This window comes from Alexandromys fortis, unplaced genomic scaffold, assembly GCF_014885135.2.
Source record: "Alexandromys fortis isolate MF-2015 unplaced genomic scaffold, M_Fortis_MF-2015_v1.1 scaffold_501, whole genome shotgun sequence".
In the NCBI taxonomy this organism is placed as follows: domain Eukaryota; kingdom Metazoa; phylum Chordata; class Mammalia; order Rodentia; family Cricetidae; genus Alexandromys; species Alexandromys fortis.
In genome coordinates, this window is record NW_026068370.1 from 25,968 (window position 1) to 46,708 (window position 20,741).

Sequence of the window (20,741 nt, forward strand, 5' to 3'; positions counted from 1 at the left end):
TGATTGTTGTGTAGGAGAGAGTAATAAAAAGAAAGAAGAAGCTGGGTGGTGGTGGTACACACCTTTAATCCCAGCACTTGAGGAGACGGAGGCAGGCAAATTATCTGTGAGTTCAAGGCCAGCCTGGTCTACAGAAGGAGATCCAGGACAAAAAAAGAGAAAAAAAATAGTGTACATACATATGGAGAGAAGAAATGGATCAAAAACTGAAAACTTTAAGATCTTCTTGGCTTTCTGTACAAATGGATCTTGTGGGTTGTTGAGGGAATCGACGTTCACTCCAAATGATGTGCCAGTGATCACATCCATGCTATAAGCTCCAAGGATGCTGAATAGAGAGAGATGGAAATCAACATCTGCATCTGAGGCAGCTTCTACTTCTGAGCTACCCAGGCAGGGAGCCACACAGTCAGAACCACAGGTTGGACCATCGGTGGGGTCAAGGCTCCTGTTGCACTCACACATGGGGTGTTTACCTGTGGTTGGTTTGCAGATGTCATTTTCCTGTAGTTGAGGGGATGCTAAGGTGCTTGCAGTGCTCTCAACCACACCACCACTTACTCTTTCATGGTGACGGGCTTCCCTTTCTCTTCTTCCCGTCTCAAGTTTTTCACCAACGTATCTCCATACTGTCCAATGATGGGAAACATCTAAGCATAAAACACAACATTTGAGGCTAAATGTGGAAACTCAGGTACTAGAAAGACAACTTGTTCCCAGTAACAAAGCAATGAGTCATATGTTACAGTGGATTTTATAATGGATCCTCTGGGTGTGAAAATGAAAGGCCATCTTATAGGAACTGTAATGCAGAGGACCGACCCTTGGAAAAGGACTATGGGCTAGTTTTCTACCTGTCCCTAGATTTATTTCAGTAAATTCCCTCTCCATCATCACCTGCTTGAGTTTTCCACTGCTGAATGTTGGAGAGAGCAGTGTTCGAAGTCTCTTCCATTCTTCATCCTCGGACATACTGATGGCCTTTTTCATAAATCCCACTGGCCCAAAAGACTAGAGTTCAAACAGAAAGAATATTTATCGTATTAAAGTTATGGTAATCTTCACAATTCTATAAAATTGGTTAACCAAGCATAATTTGCTTAACAAATATTTCTGACTGTTAAATGTCTGGACATTACTAGATGTTCAACAATACTATTTAATTCGTCTGTAATTCCTATTTGTGGAGGTAACACCATACACCAGGCATTGCTTCACATTTTTCTGTGACTGTCTCACTTTAAATGAAAGTCACCCTCACAGAATACACAAGAAAAGGTAGGACAGACCTACAGCATCCTTTAAAGCTATGCATACAAAAATGGATTAGTGACAGACAGCAACTGGCCTTGGCAATGTATTAGCTCAGGTCAGTTTCTCTTCGACATCTGTCAACAGTACAAACAATTGGATGCTTTGAAGCTGAGTTCTTAAAAAAGCTATAGATGCTATAAAATATTTATTTGATATTTCAAGGAATAATGCCATGGGATAGAAATTATTTTATCTTAATTTCTTATATAAGAGCATGAGGAAAAAAATACTTCTATCCTCTGTTAGAAATGTTCTTCAACCATGTATATCTATGAACATTGGATCAATGTAACACACACACACACACACACACACACACACAGTTTCTTTGTTGTTGTTTTGTTTTATGCCAGAGTCTCAATATGTAGCTCTGTCTGTCCTGTAACTCATTATGTAGACCAGGTTGGCCTTGAACTTACAGAGATCCTCCTGCCTTCGCCTCTCAAGCACTGAGATTAAAAGCATGTATTGCCACACCTGGCTCCCAGAACTGTAATTTGTGCTAATAGGGACACTCCCAATGTTCTTTCATGACAAAAGTCTAGGATAGCACATGCACACAGACTTCTTCCTCTTCATGATACAGGATGATACAAAATTCTTCAATTACCTTCACACTTAATGGTGAAATTCTGAATGTTCCATCCATTGATCTGTAGCAACTTTATAAAGTCTGCTGTGTCAGCCTGGTCTATAGAGTGAGTTCTAGTACAGCCTGAACTATACAGAGAAACAATGCCTCAAAAAAACAAAATAGTCTACTGTCTCCTCTGTCATTCAGTACCACCCTAGAGGTACCAACTAATGCAACAATGCTAGAAAGAATATGGACTCCAGAGTAATAAGCAAAGTTATTCTTATGTTCAGGCAACATAATTGTCTGTGTACAACATATCAAATAATTCACAGAAAAAAATTCTTAGGAATAATAATGAGTTTGGCAATTATTCTATGATACAACAGCAATTCAAAATCAATTGTGTTTGTACTTAACTGCAATTATATTGAAAAAAATCTCAAGAATAATACATAATTGTCAACCATGCCCAGACATATTATAAGTCATTTATACTTAAGATATTAGTATAACAAAATATGTACAAGTCTTTCAGCTCAAAGAAAATTTCCACGTAGCAATCAAAATAAATCTAAAAGTGTGGAGCAAGCAATAGTCATGTATTAGAAGATTGAACACAGAAAATGTTCATTGTCTCATGTCAACTTCAAATTTTTAACAAACTGAGATCATTATCAATATAGACAAGCTTGGTCTGATTGGCTAGAAAGATAAAGGGCCAATGATATTTCTAAAAACTCTAGAAAAAATTGGGTAGAATGAGTCCACATGATGTAAATATTCAATTCTCAAGAAGGTATGGCCCTAGAGTATAAAAAGACATTGTGCTCAAGGGACGAAAATAAAGCACGAGAAAAAGTCCTATACAAATACAGTCAACATGTTAAAAATGTGTAGATTTATTTATTTTTATATTTTTTGTGTGTGCTTATCTGTATGTGTGTTTGTACACTACATGTGTTCAGTGACTTCAGATGCCAGGAGAGAGCATTAGATCCCTGGAACTTGAGTTACATATGGTTGGGAGCTATCATGTGGGTTCTGGGAATTGAATTGTAGTCTTAAACACTAAGTGATTTCTTCAGTCCCCGAATAAGCTTTGATAATTCTTTAGAAAGAATTCTATGGAGGGAACAGTTTGCCTCAGAAAACAGGTAAAGGACTGGACATGGATGGTGCAACATGAAACTTTACCTGAGTTCCATACTTTATATTCCAAATTCCAAACACATCATAGATAAGTAATGTAAAGTATGAAACGATAGGCACATGTTGTTTAAAAAGACAAGAATGTTAGGCATGCCTGAGGATGGAGCTCAGTTGGCAGCGTGCTTGCCTAGTATGCATAACGCCTTGGGCTTGATCCTCAGAGCTACATACGCCAACTAGAGTGGCACAAGCCCACAACAGCAGCACTTGAGAGGTTGAAAGTTGAGGCAGGGACATATAAAACTTTATTAAAAGAAGACAGCTGAACAAAATATAATCAGACTTGACCCCAAAAGCACAACCATGGAAAGAAAAATGGATGAGACTTCACGGGGAAAAGACAGGTGATCCATGGCCACTATAACATATTTGCTAGGGGAAAAAAAATCTTTGCATCATTAAAAAATGGTCCACAGCATAAACAAATGTAATACATCTTAAGCCATTATCCTACAAAAGTGGATAATTGTGGTGGTTTGAACAGCAATGGTCCCCATAGGCTCATAGCTTTGAATGCTTGGTCATCGAGGAATGGTGCTGCTTGACAGGGATTAGGAGGTATGGCTTTGTTGGAAGAGGGGTATCACTAGGGGTGAGACCCATGGTTTCAGAAGCCCAAGCTAGGCCCAGTGTTTCTTTCTTCTTACTGCCTGTCAATCCGGATGTAGAGCTTTTAGCTACCTCTCCAGCACCATGTCTGCTTGCATGCTGCTGTACTGCCCACCATGATGACAATGAACTAAACCTCTGAAACTGCAAGCCAGCCCCAATTAAATGTTTTATTTACTATGAGTTGCCATGGTCATGATGTCTATTCACAGCAATAAAACATTATTAAAACGAAGACGATAGTAAAGATTTATATTTTTTTTTTCAAAAAGGACACCTACCCGACGGTTTGTGAAGACGGAGTAGCATTCTTTCACCAGCACTGTCTTGATGATCTCTGGATCCGTGATAGCCAGCACAGGCTGTTGGCCATCGTATAACCTGAGGTGGGAAAACAGGTGGATTGAACCTCAGAAGTCAGATTCTGCACCTGGATTTACACCTGGGATGCCAGAATCCATCCCCAAGGCTGCACAAGCCACACCCCAAGCTCTATAAAGCACAGTAACCTGAACTCCTACTTCAAATTCTGACTATAGAAGCCACTGGAGTCTTGTGAAATGAAGGGCAGTGTGGCTAAAGCAGGGAAGAGACCCTTAGGATAAAAACAGCTCTTCAAAGACATCCTTATTAAGAATAAACACTGGTACATCAGTTTAGGCTAGGCAAACATACATGGTTATTGCCAATACCATTCTTTCATGTTTAAATAGTTCAGTATCTCTGTTGGGCATGCGGCTCAGTGGTAGAACCCTTGTCTGTCAAATGTGTGGCACTGGGTTTGACACCCCAAGAGATATAAACAATTCAGAAAAATGAATAAATGATTCTGAAGTCAAAACAGAGTGTATCAGAGGAAACTAATCAGCGTTCCTAATAATGTTGCAGGAACAGCTGTTTGGGGCCACCAGAGGGCAGCACAGCCTTGCTTAGCATTGAATCACATGGTCTCTAAGGATTGCCTTACCTCAGAAGATCCTGTGGCCAGATCTATGGTTTCTGGGGATGGATGAGAGGAGATGAAGAGGCAGAGCCTCCTCCCACTAACTTACGTCTCACAGCACTTTCTCCAAGCCTCTGACAGGGAAGGGCTTTGTCACAAGCTCAGCCACTCAGCAAAACTGCTGAAGGCTTAACTTTGAAGGAGTAAAGAGTGGCTTAAACATTCCCTTCACTTCTTCTCCAATGTCAGCAGAATTAAATGGACAGGAAATATCCATATATTCTAGCAAAAGTTCTTATCCTGAAATTAATAATGGACCAAAATCAAAATAGTGATACAGATGCCCCACATAAGATTGAGCAATCTGGAGCCTCTTGTCTGCATATTGACCATTGTAGGTCTCTATGTCAGTCATGACCTACTGAAGCAAGGAGCTCTGCTGATGAGCACTGAGAGGCATACTAATCCCTGAGCCTGCAGACAAGTCATCTGGAGTACATTCAGTGCTATGTCTAGTTTGCATAGTGATAGTAGCAGATCCTTCTTCCAAGGCTCAAAGATGATAGCAGAAGAGGTGAAGAAAGATTCTAAGAGCTTGAGGCAGAAAACAATAAGGAAACTGTCTTCTGGACTCATATGGACTCACAGTGGTTATGACAGCACGCACAAGTACTTCTTAAACTCAAGCCAGAAAAAAGTTCCAGCATAGAAAAGGGAAGTGGGCTGGAATTCCCATCCCTAGCTGACAAGCTATTGGCGATGGCTAGAAGACCATTCCCATTTCCTCCCCTCCAATCCCTACCATCACTATTCCCCTCCAATTTCATGTGCTCTTTCTTTTATTCTAACCTACTCTGTCTACTTAATGCTGCCAGTGTGTTGTTGTGCATAGGGTCATCTATTGGAGCATGGGGTAGCCATTCAGGGGCCCCATCCTTGTTCTCTTATTAGCCATGCTTTGCCAACTTCTCAGCTAGGGGTGGGACTTCCTGACCATCTCCCCTCATCATACTGGGATTTTGTCTGACTTGATCATGTGTGGCTAGACCGGTCACAGGCCCAAAATGGACAATAATAAACCAGCTTCCAAAAGTCTTTTTACACCTATATATTAGCTCAGGTCTCAACCCTCATCAGAGAAGCTTCTTTTAGCATAGTGGTTCTCAACTTGTGGGTTGTGACCATTGGAAAATACATATTTTCAATGATCTTAGGAACTGAAATACTACTCAGTAGCAAAATTAAAATTATAAAGTAACAACAAAAATAAACTTATGTTTGAGGGTTCCTAAGACAATCAGAAATACGTATTTCTCTGATGGTCATGACCCAACAGTTGAGAACTGTTGTTTAGCATAGAGACCCACAATTAGTCAACATGCATAAAATAAGATTGTGGTGTGCTCGTTCCTAAATGGGACATCTCTGTCACACCCTCTCTTAGTCAGGGTTATCATTGCTGTGATGAAACACTATGACCCAAACAAGGTAGGGAGGAAGGGGTCTATTTGGTTTACAGTTTCATGCTACAGCTCATCACTGAAGGAAGTCAGGACAGGAACTCACACAGGGCAGGGTTGTGGAAATAGGAGCTGTTGCAGAAGCCATGAAAGGGTGCTGCTTATTGGCTTGCTCCTCTTGCCTTGTTCAGCCTTCCTTCTTATAGAACCCAGGACTACCAAGCCAGAGGTGGCACCACCTATAATGGACTGGGTCCTCACATATCAATAACTAATTAAGAAAATGCTCTACAAGTGAATATTGTGGAGGCATTTTCTTAACTAAGGTTCTCTTCTTTCAGATGGCTTTACTTGTATCAAGTTGCTACAAAACTAGCCAGCACATCTTCCTTCTCCAAGGCTCAGGCATCATCCTGGAAGATGGGGTTGGAAGAACTGTAAGAGCTGGAGGCTGCGAATGACCCTGGTGAAACTGTTTTCTGGACCCAACAGTGCAATTCCACATTTGACCTGACACTGGCATGACTGTATGCATAGGACTTTCTATTTTTTGATTTGCATTTCTTTTATTTATTTATTAAAGATTTCTGTCTCTTCCCCACCGCCGCCTCCCATTTCCTTCCCCCTCCCCCAATCAAGTCCCCCTTCCTCATCAGCCCAAAGAGCAATCAGGGTTCCCTTCCCTCTGGGAAGTCCAAAGACCACCTACCTCCATCCAGGTCTAGTAAGGTGAACATCCAAACTGCCTAGGCTCCCACAAAGCCAATACATGCAGTAGGATCAAAAACCCATTGCCATTGTTCTTGAGTTCTCAGTAGTCCTCATTGTCCGCTATGTTCAGCGAGACCGGTTTTATCCCAGGCTTTTTCAGACCCAGGCCACCAATGATAGCCTTTGTTGGAGAGGTTGTGGAGAAAGGGGTACACTCATCCATTGCTGGTGGGAATGCAAACTTGTGCAACCACTTTGGAAAGCAGTGTGGAGGTTTCTCAGGAAATTTGAGATCAACCTACCCCTGGACCCAGCAATACCACTCTTGGGAATATACCCAAGAGAGGCCTTATCATACAACAAAAGTATATGCTCTACTATGTTCATAGTAGCATTGTTTGTAATAGCCAGAAGCTGGAAACAACCTAGATGCCCTTCAATTGAAGAATGGATAAAGAAAGTATGGAATATATACATATTAGAGTACTACTCAGCAGTAAAAAACAAGGACTTTCTATTTTTAAAAATAGACTTGATGTATGAGAAGGAAGAGGCAATGAGCTGTTCCCAAGGGTCACCAAATCCCAGAGGGTGCCATGACAGACAACACTCTCAACTGAATTCACACTGGTCAACTTGATGCCTGTGATATGTATCATCTTTATCAGAACAAACCTTCAAAGGCTTTACCCCAAGAACTGTGTCCTGACACTGTCCACCTATGGGAGTTGTGTTATCCTAACAAGTATTCCAAATAGCCGATTTAAGAAGACTCACCCCCATGTTTTCCCATACTTCTTATAGCAATATTCGTCAAATTTCCATGTACCCTGGTAAGAGAAGTAAAATGAAATTTGCTATTGTTCTGTTACCTACTAACCCTTCCTAACTAGGGCACAAATGACTCAAGTCTCACAAAATTGGGCTGCCTGTACCATTGGCAATTAGATGCAAGTTATCATTAGAGATATCTGAAGGGATGGGGAGACTAGAGGAGTTGTCTGGAATAACGAGTTTAAGTTGTTCTTGCACTTTCTCGGGGGTTTAGAACACTATAGTAATAAAGAAAGGACATGGAGCCTATAGTTCATGATCCTACAGAAACTAAGTTATAAAAGAAAAACATATATGGAACCACTTGGGGGTTGGAGACAGACAGGGTCACCTGACAGGATTAGGAGCATGGGAGTGGGGGGGGGGGGAGAGGGATGGAGGGTTGAGGAGAGCTTGGGGGAATGGGACAGTCAAGATGGAGGGGGGACAGATATGAGAGAAGGGAGAAAGATACCTTGATTGGGGGAGCCATTGTGGGATTAATGGGAAGCCTGGCTCTGGAGAGGTTCCTAGGAGTCCACAGGTACGGCCCTAGCTAAGACCCTAGGCAATAGTGGAGAAGATGCCCGGACTGACATTGCCCTGTATTCAGACTGATGATTATCTTAAATATCACCAAAGAAATTTCATCCAGCAACAGATGGAAACAGAAGCAGAGTCCCACATCGGAGTACTGGACTAAGCTCACAAGGTCCAGCTGAAGAGTGGGAAGAATTGGAATATGAGCAAAGAGGTCAAGACCGTGATGGGATCATTCACTAAAGCAGTTTGCCTGAGCTAATGGGAACTCACAAACTCCAGCCAGACAGGGAAAGAACAAGCATAGGACCAAGCCAGTCCCTCCGAATGTGGTTGACAGTTGTATGGCTGGGACAGACTGAGTGGCCACTGGCAGTGGCACTGGGATTTGTCTCTGTTGCATGTACTGGCATTTTGGGGATCCTATTCTCTTTGGATGTATACCTTGCTCAGGCTGGATGTAGTGGGGAGGGCCTTGGATTGTCCACAGGGCAGGGTGCCTTGTCCTCTCTTAGGATTGGAGGGGGTGGGGTAGGAGGGTGTGTGGAGGGAATGGGAGGAGGGGAAGGAGTGGGAATTTGGATTGGTATTTTTTTTAAAAAATCTAATAAAAAAAGAAAGGAAAAAACAATGCAATACACAAAAACAAAACTAAACAAAAAGAGAACACTGGTTACTCTTTCAGAAGACCTAAGTTTAATTCCCAGCCATCTGTAATTCCAGCTCTAGGGATCTGAGGCCCTCTTCTGGCCTCCTCAGATAGTGCACAGATGGTATACAGACAGACATCAGGCAAACATTCATACATTTTTAAAAATAAAACAAGAGAGTAACACATGCCTGCAAATCCTAGCACTCCAGAGGTGGAGGCAGGAGTATCACAAATTTGATAGTTGCCATGGGCTGTGCAGTGATAGTTGGTACCTACAGCTATAAAATAAATAAATTAGCAAGCAGATAAATAAATACAGAAATGGGGAAGCACCTCTAGAAAGAGGTGAAAAAGAAACAATACAGAAGGTGTCAACGTGAGAGAATGAGTGAAGACTATGGAAATCACAGACAAATGGAGATGCTCTTTCTACAGGAGGGCAGAGGAAAGGAAACTCACTGGCTCTCATTTTTCAGTACTAAAGTTGAGAAATGAAGGCTTCCTATCACCAAGGTACAGCTGTGATGTAGTGCAATGGGCACAGCACCTGACAAGCTCTCACAAAGCCCTAGTTTGCATCTTCGGAGGCTTGTCGTGGCCACTCCTGCCCTTAATCCCAGCATTTGGGAGGTGGAGACAGGAGGATCAGAAATTCAAGTCATCCTTCCCTACATAGTGAGTTCCAGGCCAAGTCTTGGCTACCCAAGACCTCATAAGGAAATAAAAGAAGTTTCACTATAGCAAGTGTGTTCTAGCTCTTGGAGGAACGTCTATTAGAGAGCTCACCTGAGAAGGCTGGAGTTATAGATGTGCGCCTGAAGGCCTGGCTTTACCTCTCACTTTTTCACTCAGGAGTATTTCCTTCCCACAGGATATACACATGCAATCTTATGTGAAGAATGAAGCAATGGGAATCCATGAAGTGATGGAGGCCTCATTTAGAACTCAGGCCTGCAGTAAGTTTCTAGTTATAAAATATAGAATCTGACAGACAATTTGGGGTCTTTGGGAGCATAGAATCTTAGCAGAGAGCAGGCCACATGCGCTTGGAAGTTGATCTCATTACTTTCTGGCCAGGCTTCAGCCTCGGGCCAGGGTTAGACCAGGCTATTCACAAGAATCAGCCATTCATTGTAGATGGTACCAAATTTTTGGTAATTGTTGCTAAATCATCTTTCATATGGTGATTCCATGAAGTGAGTTCACCTTTGCATAGAAAAGCAAAATTTGCTGTGGTATCTGAGGGTGGGAAACAAGCACCATTTCGTATCAGTTGCAACCACACCCTGCTCACACTGGCCCCCAGCGTGCTGCCTTGAAGAAAAAGAAGCTACACAGAACACCATTATTCTGTCAAATGCCCAAAGATGGCCTGGGTACTAAAGCCTGCATGGAGCCATTGAAGTAACTACAGGGGACTTAGTAGTCCCTGAGAGGTTTCTGGTAAGGGGGAGTTCCCTGTAGTCAATACACAGACAACCTGATGCCCGGATGCTGCAGAGCTGGCCAGCAAGAAGAAAACAAATGCTGCTCCAGAGTCAGGTGTGAAGTCTAGTCTAGTTCACACAGGCTGGCACAGTGCTACCGTGACCAGGCATGGTTTCCCATAAGTGCTGGCTTAGGAACGTGTGCCTTCCTAGAGGCTCCACTGAGGAAAACCCTAGATTCCTGCTGCTCCTTACAACCTGTGTGTGAAGTCCTGAACACCAGGCTCTAACTGTGGTCACACTTTTCTAACCAAAGCAAGTTGGCAGTTTTAAGCAATGTCAGCAAACCCTAAAAGGAAGCCTGAGCTCTCTCCTGGTTGGACACCAGTTTCCAATGGTCTGACACCCCAGAACTTCCTACCAAGGACTGGCATTTGCATCTATGGAAGTGATCCATAAATGGATGCATAAGAAGTTGTAGTTGGGCTGAGTGTGTTGGTACATGCTTTTAATCCCAGCATTTGGGAGGCAGAGACAGGAGGATCTTTAAGAGTTCAAAGTCAGTCTGATCGACATACAGTTCCAAACCAAGTTGGCTACATAGTAAGACCCTGTCTCCAAAAAGGCCCCAGAAATAGCTTTGCAGTTGGAAGGATTGGTTGCTCTAGCAGAGGAACCAAGTTCATTTCCCAACACCCACATGGTGGTTTACAACCATCTGTAACTCCAGTTCTAGGAGACCTGATACCTTCTTTGGACCTCTGCAGGTACCAGGCTCACATGTGGCGCACAGGCGTAAGTGCACACAAATACTCATAATCCAAAAAGAAAATAGATAAATCTAATTTTAGAAGGAATTACAACTCTAAGAAATGATAAAGAAGGCAGGTAATAGCTGCAGTGGTGCATACTACCTTTAATTCTAGCACTTGAGTGTAGTGGGGAACTATGGGCCACTTCCCACAGCTCAGCTCCCGGCCAACAGCTAGCTTTATCCAAAATAATTACATGGAAACTGTATTCTTTTAAACACTGCTTGGCCCATTAGCTCTAGCCTCTTACTGGCTAATTCTCACATCTTGATTTACCCATTTCTAATAATCTGTGTAACACCACAAGGTGGTGGCTTACCAGAAAAGATTCTTAACCTGCATCCATCTCAGAGAGGAGAACTATGGTGACTTCCCAGCATCCTGTTCTGTTTCTCTGCCTACCTAATTTTCTGTCCTATTAAAGGGCCAAGGCAGTTTCTTTATTTAACCAATGAAATCAACACAAAACAGAAGACTCTCCCATATCACTTGAGGGGCTGTGGCAGGTTGATCTCTGTGACTTTGAGACCAGCCTGGTCTATACAGCATGTTCCAGGACACTCAGACAATCAGGGCTGCTGGACAGAGAAACCCTTTCATGAAATACCAAAAGCAGAAAAAAAAATGAATGGAAAAACTTAAACACTACTCACTTCACGATAGGAAAGAATGTTGCCAAATAAAGGAAGAGGTTTTGGTCCAGGAATTCCAAGTTTCTTAAAAATACCATGAGAATAGGTCCCATATCTGTAAAGTAACAGAGAAATCCAAGTTGTCGGGATTGCCATTGTGACTTTACACAGGTGGACATGTGTCAGTCATTGACTCAATAGCTGCAAGAATCAACCCTTGAAGTATCATCTAGGCAACAAATAACAGTAAAAACATAAGCAACTACAATCCCAAAAGCTGAATGGCCAAAAGCTAGGCAGGATTTTTAGGGCAGAGAGGACACTGGAAAGAAGAAGAGTAGAGATGAGGAGAGATGGCAACCAGACAGAAAGCAAGCAGCAGGGGGAGTGTAGAGTAAAGGTAATAAAGCCTTGAGGGAAAAATGTAGATTGATAAAAATGGGTTAATTTAAATTGTAAGAGCTAGCTATCAACTGAGCTTTCTGAATTAATAATAAGTCTCTGTGTTGTTATTTGGGAGCTGGCAGGTGGGACAGAAAAATCTGCCTACAGAGCACCTCAGCAAGGCCTGATTAGCAACTGGGATTCTTCCCTGAAGATTGTGCTGGATGCCTTTTACTATTAACAAATAAACAATGAATCAAAGAAAACAGCAACAAAAGCTTTTAGTGTTAAGTGGTTTCCATATTGCAGGGTAGAAACACGGGTTGTTGGAAGGAATTGTGTTCCGTATAAGGACCAGAGAAGAGAAGAACAGATGTTGACCTTTCTACAAGATCTTGGGTATTGTGCAAATTAGGTTTTTTGTTTGTTTGTTTTATATTAACTTGACTCAAGCTAGAGTCATCTGGGAAGAGGCAACCTTAAATAAGAGATTGCCTCTGTCAGATTGACCTGTAGGCAAGTCCTGGGCATTTTCTTGATTAATGATTGATGTAGAAGGACTTGAGTTCACTATGGTGTCATTGGTTTCTGGGTTGTAAAAAAGATGGCTGAGTGAACCATGGGGAACACACCCATAAGCAGTGTTCCTCCATGGCTTATGCTTCAGTTACTGCCTTCAGGTTCCTTCCTTGGCTTCTCTTCTTGATGAACTGTAAGCTGTTATGTGAAACAAAGCCTTTCCTTTTCAATTTGCTTTTGTTCATGGATGGTATTTATCACAATATTAGAAAGAAAATTAGAACAGAGGCACTGTGTGACTTTGTGTAAATCAGGTTGGAAGGTGTGACAGATGAGAAAAAGAAACACCCACATCCACAGGGCACCCTTCATATACACATCACTTAAGCTGACAAAGGAGAGAAGGAAAAGAAAATGAGAAAAAAAAAACACCTAAACAAACAGGCTCTTGGAGTCTCAAATCCTTGGAAAGGCCATGACTGCTAATGTATAAGAAGCAACATAGGGAGAAAGGGCTTATTTTCCTAACAGTTCTGCGTTGCAGTCTATTGTATCTGGGAAGTCAAGACAGAAACTCGAGTATCAAGTACAGCTAAGAGCACAGAGAGAATAGACAAAACCCTCTGAGCAATAAGATTAGATAGAGTTCTGAGTGGGAGCTCCTAGGATGGCCAAAGATGATAGGAACTACCTAAGTGCTGATTTGCCACTTCCCCTCCATGATCTCTTTGGCTGTTTCAACAGGAAAAGGAAGTGGTGCCCTGCATATTACACCAAATCCAGTTACAGGTAGGGGAGGAGCCTGGGCAGCTACTCACATGTAGAAAAGCACCAGGCTGGTAGCCAGCAGCACCAAGGTTTCTGTGGAAAGGTTGGGGATGAGCTCCATCTCAGCTCTCCTTCAGTAGTTCTGGCTCCAAGATTCCCTCTCAACTGAGCGTCTTGGTGTGCCCAGCTGAGATCCAGTGAGATACAGTGTTGAATGCTCAGCGAGGCTAGTCTGCAGTGTTTAATGCTCTGGGAAAGGAGGAGGTGTCAGGGCTGCAGCCAGTAGATGGGCCACTGGCACACTGCCCGAACTTGGAGGTGTGCTCTGTCCACATGGCACTGTGAAAGTGTCAAAGTTCATGAATTTCCTTGCTCTGGCCTTTGAGTTTGCATTCTGTGTTTATTTGTTTTTTCAAAAGCTCAAATCCATTGGTACTACTTTCTTCTAATTTGCAGTTGTGTCAGTGGCTGTTCTAATTCCAAAACACATTAAGTCCACACAGTTAAACTGTAGATACTGATCTTTGCCTATGCAAGGCCTTCTTCCTTTAAGGTCCCCATGTGTTCCTGAAGATGTGAAACCCACAACTGAAAATCACTTCCCATTCTCCACTCCTTTGTTCCTTGGCACAAAATTCCATTGTTTTTCCCTGTACTCTTACATTTATTTTCTCTTTATGACGTTTCATGGCATTATTTCCTATCCTTCAGCTCTTGCCTTCTTTCTTCCATCTTTTCTAAGGTGTTAGGGAACTGTAGCCTTGGATAGGAGAGTTGATAGAAACATCTCATTTACAGCCAGACACTTGCAGTCACTATGTCTCTTTTAATAGAGCCTTATCAAGTCTGTGGAGTATGTTATGGTGGTATTTTCATTATCACTTTATAGACACAGAGACAGGAAGAGGTGAAAGGAGCATCCAAGACAGAACCGCGAAGGCAGGAAACAGAATTCTGATGAATTGTAATTTTGTAGATAGCATTGTGCTTGTCTTTGAATAGGCTTCTAAGAACCTTGCTGATTGAGTCAGCATCACACCAGGTAAATATTTCACTGTACACCTCCTAAAATACTCCTAGTGTGGCCAAAATTGTTATAAAATGGCTTTGTAACTCACAAATCTATGCCTGCCTGCTGCTGCCTTGCTTCTTGTCATGATAATCATGGACTAAGCCCCTGAAACTGTAGCCCCTGGAACTCTTTCTTCTATAAGTTGCCTTGGTCATAACATCACTTCATTAGCAATAGCAAAGTAACGAAGACACCTACCTCCAACTGACCTCAAAGTCCACTTTCTTGGTCATTTTGAACTGAGCTCATAGCATCCTACTACTTGGGAATAGAGAATGTCACACAATTTAACAATGGCTATTAAGATATTCATGAACATAGATTTGAAGCAGTAAATGAGAGCTTACATATTAAAACAAGAGCTGCAAAGCAGAGAGAAAGCTAAGAAGGACATGAACTTTTGAAATCGTAAAGCTGGATCTGTGTGGTGGTGGATAATGCCTTTAATCCCAGCACCCAGGAAGCATAGTCATGTGTATAGAGTGAGTTACCAGACAGTCAGGACTACCCAGAGAAACCCTGTCTCAAAAGAAAAAAAAGAATGGAAGGAAGGAAGGAAGGAAGGAAGGAAGGAAAGAAGGAAGGAAGAAGTTTCAAATACTACTCTCCAAAAAGGCCACACTTCCTAATCCTTCCCAATTTGCTGGTTGCATTAGCTAGGGACCTAGTGCTCAAATATCTGAGCCTTTGGAAGCCATTTTCTTTCAAAGCACCACAGCAGGTGACTAAAGCTATCTGCCATCTAGAACTTCTTGCAATTAGAGCTAAGACACTAATTATGACAAGTATTGATTGTTGTCATGTAGAACCATAGGCCTGAGATAATCCTTCATAAATATTAAACAAAGACTTCATCTAACCTCACAAACTTCACGACTTTCACTTTGTCTTCACTTGTGTTGGAAACTCTGATGAGAGAGATTTGGCTCAGCCCAAATGCACAGCCTTAGGAACAACTCCAGTGCTGGCCTTGGCAAAGATGCCTTTGACAGCTTTTCCTTAGGCAGTGTACATTGAAATGGAACCTAAAGACAGTTATGGAAAAGCCACCAATAATGACATGGAGCTAATGCTTTCATATAACAGAATCTCACTGGCATGGTGACTCACAACCATCTGTAATGAGGTCTGGTGCCCTCTTCTGGCCTGCCGGCATACACACAGACAGAACATTGTATACATAACAAATAAATAAGTTAAAAAAATAATAATCTATAGACATGCCATTAAATGCCTTTTATGGTAAGTATAGTTGTTATTCCTAGTCTGTACTTGAGGAGAGTCAATTTCAACATCTCCACCTGCCTGAGATAGGCTGACTAAAGTCTGAACTAACCAAGGCTTCTGAATGAGCTGACATCATACTTTGATATTCAACAAAGTATGTGCAAGTCAGCACTATAAAAAGCAAGAGGTAGGTGAAGTTTTCTTCTGTTTTGTTTTTGGCATTCAAACATCTACCTTTTCCTTAAAAATTTATTAAAGTTTTCTCTTAAAATTTATTTTGATCCTGTTTTCTCCTTCCCCAATTCCTCTCTGATCCCCCCTCCTCTCCCTTCACACCCTACTTCAATGGTCTCTCTCTCAAAAAAAAAAAAAAAAACAGACTGCCTTAATTAGGGTTTCTATTACTCTAAAGAGACACTATGACCATGGCAACATTTATAAAGAAAAATATTTAATTTGGGTTGACTTACAATTTCAGAGGTTTAGTCCATTATCCTCATGGTGGTGAGCAGGCAGACATGGTGCTGGAGATGGAACTGAGATTTCTACGTCTTGATCTGCAGGCAACGGGTAGTAAATTTGCCGGGAACAAAGGCCTGTATTTGGTTATAGTCAAGCCATCTTAGTTCACAAGTTAAGTAAGCTATTCACCAGAAGCTCTGTAGGGCAAGTTCCAGGCCCAGGAAATAACCCAGTATTTCCTTATCTCTCCCCATGAGTTAAGAATGCCTGCAGACCTACAGGTCCCAGGCCCCAGAAGTAATTAGCATTGCCCCTGTCAGTTAACATTTCCAGACCCTCAGCATTTCCTTATCTTTTCCTGTCAGCTAAGAATGTCTCCAGACCTGGCATTCCAGTTAGAGCAATTGCATAGCAAGCTACCCACCCCCTGCCCTTTTGCTATATAATACTCCTGAGAAAAAGAAATAATTTGCAGCTTGATCAAAATACAGACTTGCTGTCCATTTTCTCATGTCTCTCATCTCCATTTCTCTCCTCCAGGGTCCGGGTACCCAATTCATACCTCACTGGTAGGGACATAAACTGTGTCCCACACGGGGAGTAGTTTGAGCATAGGAGACCACAAAGCCCACCCCCACAGTGACCCACTTCTTCCAACAAGGCCATACCTACTCCAACAAATCCACACTTCCTAGTAGTGATATTCCCTATGGGGGCCATTACTTTTTAAACTACCACAAAGACTGTCTTAGTTAGGGTTACTATTGCTACAATGAACCACCATAATCAAAAAGCAAGTTGGGGAGGAAAGGATTTATTTGGCTTACTGTTTGTCATCAATGGAAGTCAGGACAGGAACTCAAGCAGGGTAGAATTCTGGAGGCAGGAGCTGATGCAGAGGCTGTGGAGGAATGCTGATTACAAACTTCTTCAATTTGTCTTGCTCAGATTGCTTTCTTATGGAACCCAGGACAACCAGTTCAGGGGTGGCACCATCCAGAATGTGCTGGGCCCTCCCCCATTAATACATCAATAACTAATTAAGAAAATCCCTATAGCTGGATATCATGAATGTTATGATTTTTTAAAAAAATGCTGCAAGATCCCCAGTGGCAGTAGGCAGCAGAAATGCTGTAGGTTCCCAAATGGTGGTAGTGGGCCATGTGGAGGCAGGCAGAGGGCCCTGGGAGCAGCCAGTACCAGGCAGAGATGGCTGCCAGTCTCTGAGTAGTGGCTGGTCCCAGGCAGGGAGACACATGGTGGCAGGGCAGGAGACAGAGACAGACACATCCTACAGAATAGAATTGGATATTTATTACTTAGAGGAGAGAGAGGGGGCAGGGGGAAGAAGGAGAAGAGGACAGAGAGAGAGAAAGGGGGAGCAGAGGACAAGTGGGGAGAGAGGCAGAAGCAAAGCTGCCTCTCTGAGAGGAAGGCGGAAAAGAGAGCGAGCTCAGGCTGGAAGCTGAAGATCAGCCTGCCTCAGCTGATGGGGGAGGGGGTGGGCATAGCTTCTCCTAACAATGAAGTCAGTTTTTTTTTTTAATTTTTCAACTGAGACTCCCTCCTCTCAGGTGACTTTAGCTTGTGTCAAGGTGACATGAAACTATTCGGCACAGAGACAAAACAAATCAGTGCCTGCACAGCTTCAAGCCAGGTTGAGTATTAGCACTGCGAGGGGGAAGTAGACAGGGGTTCCCACCTCTAACCAAGAAGCTATTTGCAATTGATAGCCCCTGGCAAAGGAAAAATCCATTTTTTCCAATGAAGTTTCCCTGAGTATTTAACCACATCTCTGGCAGGGCCTTGATCAGGAATGGTTGGCTAACAGAAAGCAACTGCTTTCTAAGGTTCTGTTTTGATTTATGTTTTCTGGAAGAAAGAATCAGAGTGATCTTGAGTGTCAGTGGCCAGCCCTAAAGCTTTTCCAAGGCCTGAGTTTCCAGGGTGAACTAAAGTCCCCTTTTCAATGCTTAGTGGCACCATAACATTAAACTTACAAGGTTAGCTGAGTTTTTTTGTTTAATATTTAACAAAGTTTATGACAGTGAGCTAGTATTGTAGGAAAATATGAGATAGGCATTGCTATTGATTTTGTTCAAATTGCAACATATTCTGGCTGACTGCTAGTCTCAACCACCACCACCATCTTCTTCCCTGCCACATCTCCTCAGTCTGCAGCCTTTTTGGGCATTTTGCACTTCTCTCACACTATTGGTAACTCACCTGGGAAGTAAGACAATATAGTTCTAAGGGTCACAGAGCAATTGGGGGTGGTGGTGAATATTGTCTCTCCATGTTCAGATGAGTGAGCTGGAGTTCGTTGTTTTATAACTTGTTTGTCAAGATAAGCAAGAGGGGGAGTGTCCTAACTGATGCCAGAAGTAAGGGCATTACAGAAGCAGGATACAGTACATCTTGTTCTACAGGTACAGCAAGGGATTTTAAATCATTCTAATCCTCCACATCATTAAGACTTACTTTCACCACTTGAACAAAATGACAATCCTAAATAATAATTCGTGGAATTTCTTATGATTCAACGATATAAACAGTAAAGCATTTGAGATAGTTTCTTTCCATGGTGCAAATGCTCCCCCTGGAGTATTTTGCTCTGTTAACTTATTCCTGAAGCTGTGCTCCCTGGAAAGGACTACAGGAATGGCTTTTCATTCAAGAGAGGGGCTTCAACTGTGGATGAGGTGGCTCTGGTTTTAGATGCTGTTGTGTAAGGCAAAGGTAACCCCTACTCACCACATATGACAAACAAAGAACAGATGGCAGAAACATTCCTCCACAGTGCAACTTGGTAAAGCAGCAAGCTTATTAGGGTCACTTACAGAAATACAGGTGAGGGGTGATTACTGGATCAGGCCACACTCAAAGGCAGCTACATATCCAAAACCACACTCTGGGATAGGTGACAATTCACACAAACCACATCTCTGAGCACAATGTAAAATTTGCAGACATTGGACAGGTCAGTCTCTCCTCCAGGAAGAGTGGCTGGTCCCAAAGTTCTTCTCTCTTCAGCAAGTGTTTAATTTTTCTTTCTTGGAGAGGAGTCATGCAGACCTTCTTAGTTTCAGCATTAGAGTGTTTACTTCCTGAATCCTTGGAGCTTCCTTCCTTTCTCTAGGAGGGAATGTGTCAGTTCAAAGCAAATCATTGTTCATCAGATGCTCCAAACTTCTCTCCACCTACTATGGTACACTGCTAAAGCAGGGCTGTGGGAGAAACTGGGAGAGAAATGTTTCATTTCTTAGAGGTATAAATAGACCACTCACTTGGGATGAAGGGAGAAAATTCTCCATGCAGAATGGCTGAACTGGGGATCAGTCCTCAAAATCAATGTAAAGGGACTACATTTGGACAAAATTATTCACAATATCAATTGAATCTGGTGTTGCTGTCAGGGGGGTGGATGATGGATGGACAAAAAGTAGAACAGATAGATAAAATAATAGATGATCAACAAACATTATGTAGACATAGACAAAAAGTACATAGACAAAAAGTAGATAGACAGATCTTCAGGAATTAGAAACTAGGAATTATTAATTGCACAACTTCATGTAAGTCATGATTGTAAATTTAATTTCCCTGGAGATGGAGTAAAGATTCAAAAATCACATTCATATTTCCTGGACCAAATATCAATACTCCATCTCTTGAAAGAAAAGAAACCTTGATGTGGAGATGGGCCAAGGAATTTAGTTCCTTCTCTTGCTCTATTTTTGTTTTTGTTTTGCTTTAGACGCATATTCAGTGCTGGCTAGATTTTATTGTAAATTTAGTACAGTAATCCCAGAGTCATCTAGGAAGAGGATGTGAAGGACCAAGAGACCCCCAGGCCAGACAGACTGGCCCGTCTTGCATCCTCTTTCCTAAGAACAGTATGTTTCAGAAGAGCATAGCTAAAATAGAATAGCATGTGGTACAAATTCTTTGGAATGTCTTAACCGCATGGCATAACCGCGAGACGCTCTATCATAATGAAAATTGCTACTTCCTCTTTGACCTGGGACACAGTAACCCCCATTCCCCTCTACCCTTACCCCTCCCTACCAAAACTGCCTTATAAAAATAAAAATCTTGCCTGCAATAAACGGAACCTTGACGCATCTCAGACTGACTCTGTCTTTCTTTACGCGCTTGGTTCTCTTTCCCTCTCCACCCCATTATTCCTAGGTGATGCCTCCTCGAGACCCATAAATTACCTGGCCTGCAGGACGGGTCAAGTGGCACCCAACGTGGGGCTCAAGGTACGGTGGTCACCGGACAGCACCAATTAAGAGGAGAAAAAGCGATCCGGACCGTACATCGGTAGAGACGTCTTGCATCGCTCGTGCTGCGTCTTGAGGTGAGTTCTGCTGTTCAAATTAATAATGGGGAAGTCGGCTTCTAAAGAGGCCCTCTTTATAAAGGAGGTAAAGAGCACATTGCGGGAGAGGGGAATAAGCGTTAAAAAAAAAAAAAAGGACCTCTTAAAATTTTTCTGTTATACGGAGGAAAAATGTCCTTGGATGGTTCTACAAGGCCCGGACATCCACCCCCTAACATGGAATAAAGTAGGAAAGTGTATCAATGAATTACTGAGAAATGGAAAA

General features: G+C 42.3%; 1 protein-coding gene across 2 annotated transcripts in view; it reads right to left on the minus strand.

The window, feature by feature from the left end:
- The window catches only part of LOC126495469 (cytochrome P450 3A25), a 27,487-nt gene extending 13,883 nt beyond the window's left edge, over nucleotides 1–13,604 (minus strand). Inside the window, exons 1-7 of one of the 2 annotated variants that reach the window (XM_050133049.1) lie at nucleotides 13,421–13,604; nucleotides 11,721–11,814; nucleotides 7,601–7,653; nucleotides 3,991–4,090; nucleotides 898–1,011; nucleotides 562–650; nucleotides 180–328 (exon numbers count right to left, since the gene is read on the minus strand). In XM_050133049.1, coding sequence (XP_049989006.1) covers nucleotides 180–328; nucleotides 562–650; nucleotides 898–1,011; nucleotides 3,991–4,090; nucleotides 7,601–7,653; nucleotides 11,721–11,814; nucleotides 13,421–13,491 — 670 coding nt within the window. In that variant the 5' untranslated portion in view covers nucleotides 13,492–13,604. The remainder of the gene's footprint in view (nucleotides 1–179; nucleotides 329–561; nucleotides 651–897; nucleotides 1,012–3,990; nucleotides 4,091–7,600; nucleotides 7,654–11,720; nucleotides 11,815–13,420) is intronic. The other variant, XM_050133050.1, reaches the window with a different exon arrangement.
- Nucleotides 13,605–20,741: the final 7,137 nt, after the last annotated feature.